At 39.8% G+C, this 3,818-nt stretch overlaps 1 protein-coding gene across 1 annotated transcript in view; it reads left to right on the forward strand.

The window, feature by feature from the left end:
- Positions 1 to 3,818, forward strand: part of LOC101297035 — an 11,373-nt gene that overhangs the window by 6,236 nt on the left and 1,319 nt on the right. Inside the window, exons 3-6 of the mRNA XM_004292637.1 lie at positions 549 to 633; positions 769 to 1,045; positions 1,160 to 1,583; positions 2,857 to 2,920. Coding sequence (XP_004292685.1) covers positions 549 to 633; positions 769 to 1,045; positions 1,160 to 1,583; positions 2,857 to 2,920 — 850 coding nt within the window. The remainder of the gene's footprint in view (positions 1 to 548; positions 634 to 768; positions 1,046 to 1,159; positions 1,584 to 2,856; positions 2,921 to 3,818) is intronic.

Genomic DNA, 3,818 nt, shown 5'->3' on the forward strand with positions numbered 1-3,818 from the left:
TATATATATATATATATATATATATGAAACCCTTGTATAAACCATTAAGAACCGTTTGAATCATTCCATTACTTGATTCAAATGGTTCTCTGTTTTTTTTAATTATTTTTATTGTTATCTAAAAATTTCAAAAGTTTGAGCCTATAAAGCCTCCTGCTCATCAGTTCACACCAGAAGACTCAAAAGTTATCTCTACTAGGGACCAGCGAGCTTCTTCTTCCAATCTACCAGGATCTGGAACTTCATAACAAAATTAAGTTCCATCTCTCCCATCGTTCATTGAATATTTCTGTGGATAATCAAGGTCAGGGGTCCATTTACTTTACCACTTCCCATTTGATTAAATAGCTAGCATCCAAACACCATTGCCGCAATTTGATCTTTGCAAATTCAAGAGATTGTATTGCTGGTTGAACTTCTCAGTCTCTCTGCAATTCGTTGTTTCTTGATTAGTCAATACTCTGTTTTATACATTGTATAAATTCCGGTACGAGTGTTATTAGCTAGCTTATTATTTATATCCTTGTCCTCTGAATATGAATATACAGGTTATGAACATGGCTTCTTCTTCTTCTTCTACTGCTGCTCATGTCCTCCCTCAACAAAAGTATGATGTGTTTCTTAGTTTCAGAGGTGAGGACACCCGGTGTACATTTATCAGTCATCTATATGCGGCTTTGAAGGGGAAAAAAAATCCATGCGTACATGGATGATAAATCACTAGAGAGAGGGGATGAAATTCAACCTGCCTTGTTGCCTTGTTGACAGCGATCGAGCAGTCCAAGATTTCAGTAATCATCGTCTCTGAACACTATGGCGATTCTAGGTGGTGCTTAGATGAACTCAAGGAAACATATGGGCAAGGTGTGATCCCCGTTTTTTATGAGACAGATCCAACAGATGTGCGGAAACAGGAAAGGAGTTATGCAATTGCATTTGCAGAACTTGAAAAGAGATTCAAGGACCACATGGACAAGTTCCACACATGGAGGGATGTTTTGACAAGAGCAGCCAATGTATCTGGATATTCATCACAAAATAGGAGGTAATCAATTAACTTTGTAACTTTTTTTGTAGTAGTTTCTGCGAGTTACAATTTGATTAATTACCTAGCTAAGTGCTGACTCTTTGATTTGTTATTTTGATCCATATATACCAGGCATGAGAATGAATTAGTTGAGACAATTGTTGAGGACATTTTGTCGAAACTGAATCGGAAACTTTCATGTTCCACAAAGGGCCTGGTTGGGATGGAAAACCACATTCAACAACTTGAGTTGTTGTTATGCATTCCTGCACAAGATGTTTGCTTCCGCACAGTAGGTATATGGGGTATGGGAGGTTGTGGTAAGACCACCCTCGCTGATGTTGTTTTTCACCTAAACTCATCTAAATTCCATGCTTGTGTGTTTTTAGCAAATGTTACGGAAGAATCAGAGAAACATGGCATGTATCATTTACGAATTGAATTTCTTCGTAAGTTGTTAAAGGATCGGCATATCAGTATCGACTCTCCATCCATAGGGTCAAGTTATGTTATAGATAGGCTTTCTCGTACAACGGTCCTTGTAGTTCTTGATGATGTGAGTGACTTGAGCCAGTTAGAATTTTTACTTGGAGAGCAAGTTCTGTAATACCCTGGAATTTCAATATTAGTTTCTAATTTTATTTTGGAAATTATCTAAGTAGGAGTTGTGTGGATTTATGGTTTAGTGAATGGACCGGAAGTGTTCGAGTGATTAATTTTTTGAAAATGCTTTATTTCGAAAGGTCAAGAGTTGACTTTTTAATTTGTTGGGTTTCTCGAGAAACTTCCTTCACGAAAGTTGTAGAGCACGACGATACGAGTTCGTAAACACGTGGCACGCGTAAAACAGACGTCGTGTGAGAAAGTTGTGGTCAGCGAAAGTTTGTGGCTTTACGGGATTGTGGGTTAAAAAGAAAAGTTTAGGGTTTCTCCATCTCATTTTTTACGCAAACCCCTTCTCTCTTCTCTCTCTCTCTCTCTCTCTCGCGCACCTCACCTTCAGTATCTGAGTTTTCCGCCTAACTCGACCCGAACCCGCCTGACCCGACTCGGCTTTTCCGGCCACCTCCGACCGACCTAGACGCCGGCACCGTCAGGTTCTCTTCCTCTCCTTTGTTTGAGCCTTTCTATACTGGTGGCTTGCACCGATTCATAGTGGTGTGCACGAATCGAAGCCAAGAAGTCTGTGTTGAGACCCGGTCAGGATTCTCACCTCCGGTGGCGGCGACAATGCTTGAAACCGGTCAGGATAGAAGTTCCTTGGCGCCCTGGTTTGACTTCTGGTAGTCTTGAAGCTCGACTTACACTGTAGAGTTGCGGTGGTGGATTCCAATTTTTTGGCGACGTTTCCGGCCTCTTTCCGACTGAATTGGCTTTGGCCACAGGTATGAAAATTGTTCCATTTGATGTGTTCTACAAGTTTGTTGTTAGGAGTTTGCCCAATTTTTGAAGTGGTAGGGACGGTGCGTGGGGCCCACTCGTTGCTGTCTGTGGTGGCACGTCCGGTAGGGGTTAGGAGGTCTGTAGTTTTTGTTAGGTTGTGCTCATCAATACGAGTATGTAAACATGTAGATTGTAGGTTTCAGAGTTGCTTGAGTATGTTAGGGCTTTTCTGGAATTCGTTTCCTTTCGGTTTCAGTTTATGGAATCTGAACATAGAGGTGATCATTTATTGGTTACCATAGGCTGTTCATGGGGTTTCGGTGACCTTGGGAGGTCTCGTAAGAGGACTATCTCGATAGGGCAAATCTTTGGGTTAAGTTTTAACTAGTTAGTGTAAATGGTAATCACTTGTTTTGTTGGTCACTATGTTGAATTGTGCTATCTAGGTGATTGATGAAGTTTGTGTTGTGCTTGTTCTTGTGGTGTGTGAAGACGCAGCGGGAGTTAAAGGTGAGTATTGCTAACTGTGAAGTTGTCCTTGAAGGAAAATGATTTTGTTTTTAAATATAAATGAGCTTGATCGTCAACGGCTCATGGGTGCTCATGGGTAAGTGAAAACAAGTTTTTTGATAAAAATAAAATCTTTCAAAAGGACTTCCGATCATGAGTCATAATTGGAGTTGGTAGACTATTCTTGTTTTAAATATTTATATTCACATGTGTGTATTTGTGAAAAGCACGTTGTGATCATGTGATATTGTGACGTTGAAATATGGTTATTGCTTGTGCTTTGATCGATTGTTGTGTATTATTACTCTTCTTGAGATGGTGTAGTAGCATGTTGAGGTTGATAAGTGTTATGATGGGAGAGTAATTGGATGTGTGCCTTTGTGGTGATTGTGTGCATTAGTTGTGGATGGTGCATTCGTGGTGATTGTGTGCATTTGTTGTGGCATGATGCCTTAGTGGTGATTGTGTGCATTAGTGGTTAGGAGCCTTCGTGGTGGTGTCAGTAAACCGGGAACCAAGCCTTGGCCGGGTGATTGGTTACAGTTAGTTTAGAGCTCTAGTCTGTCTGTCGGTACTTCATGGAGGATGACTGAGTATTGACGAACTCATAAGTACGGGTAGAAAAATGATTGTGTGATGTTCTTACGTGTTGTCATTTAAATTCCTTATTTTTAGTATCTCCTGAACTATGGATTTCCGCAAAAGATTCTTTAAGAGAAAGTTTATTAACACATCCCTAAATACTAGATACACATTCCATACTTAATACACCTCCTATTAACTTTTTTGTTTTAACATTTTACTAAATACACATATCCAAGTTTTCCAAAATACCCTCATTGAAAATACACATGGAACCTATTCACTAAATTCACATTCTTTTCTAAATCTTCTACTT

This window comes from Fragaria vesca, linkage group LG2, assembly GCF_000184155.1.
Source record: "Fragaria vesca subsp. vesca linkage group LG2, FraVesHawaii_1.0, whole genome shotgun sequence".
Lineage (NCBI taxonomy): Eukaryota > Viridiplantae > Streptophyta > Magnoliopsida > Rosales > Rosaceae > Fragaria > Fragaria vesca.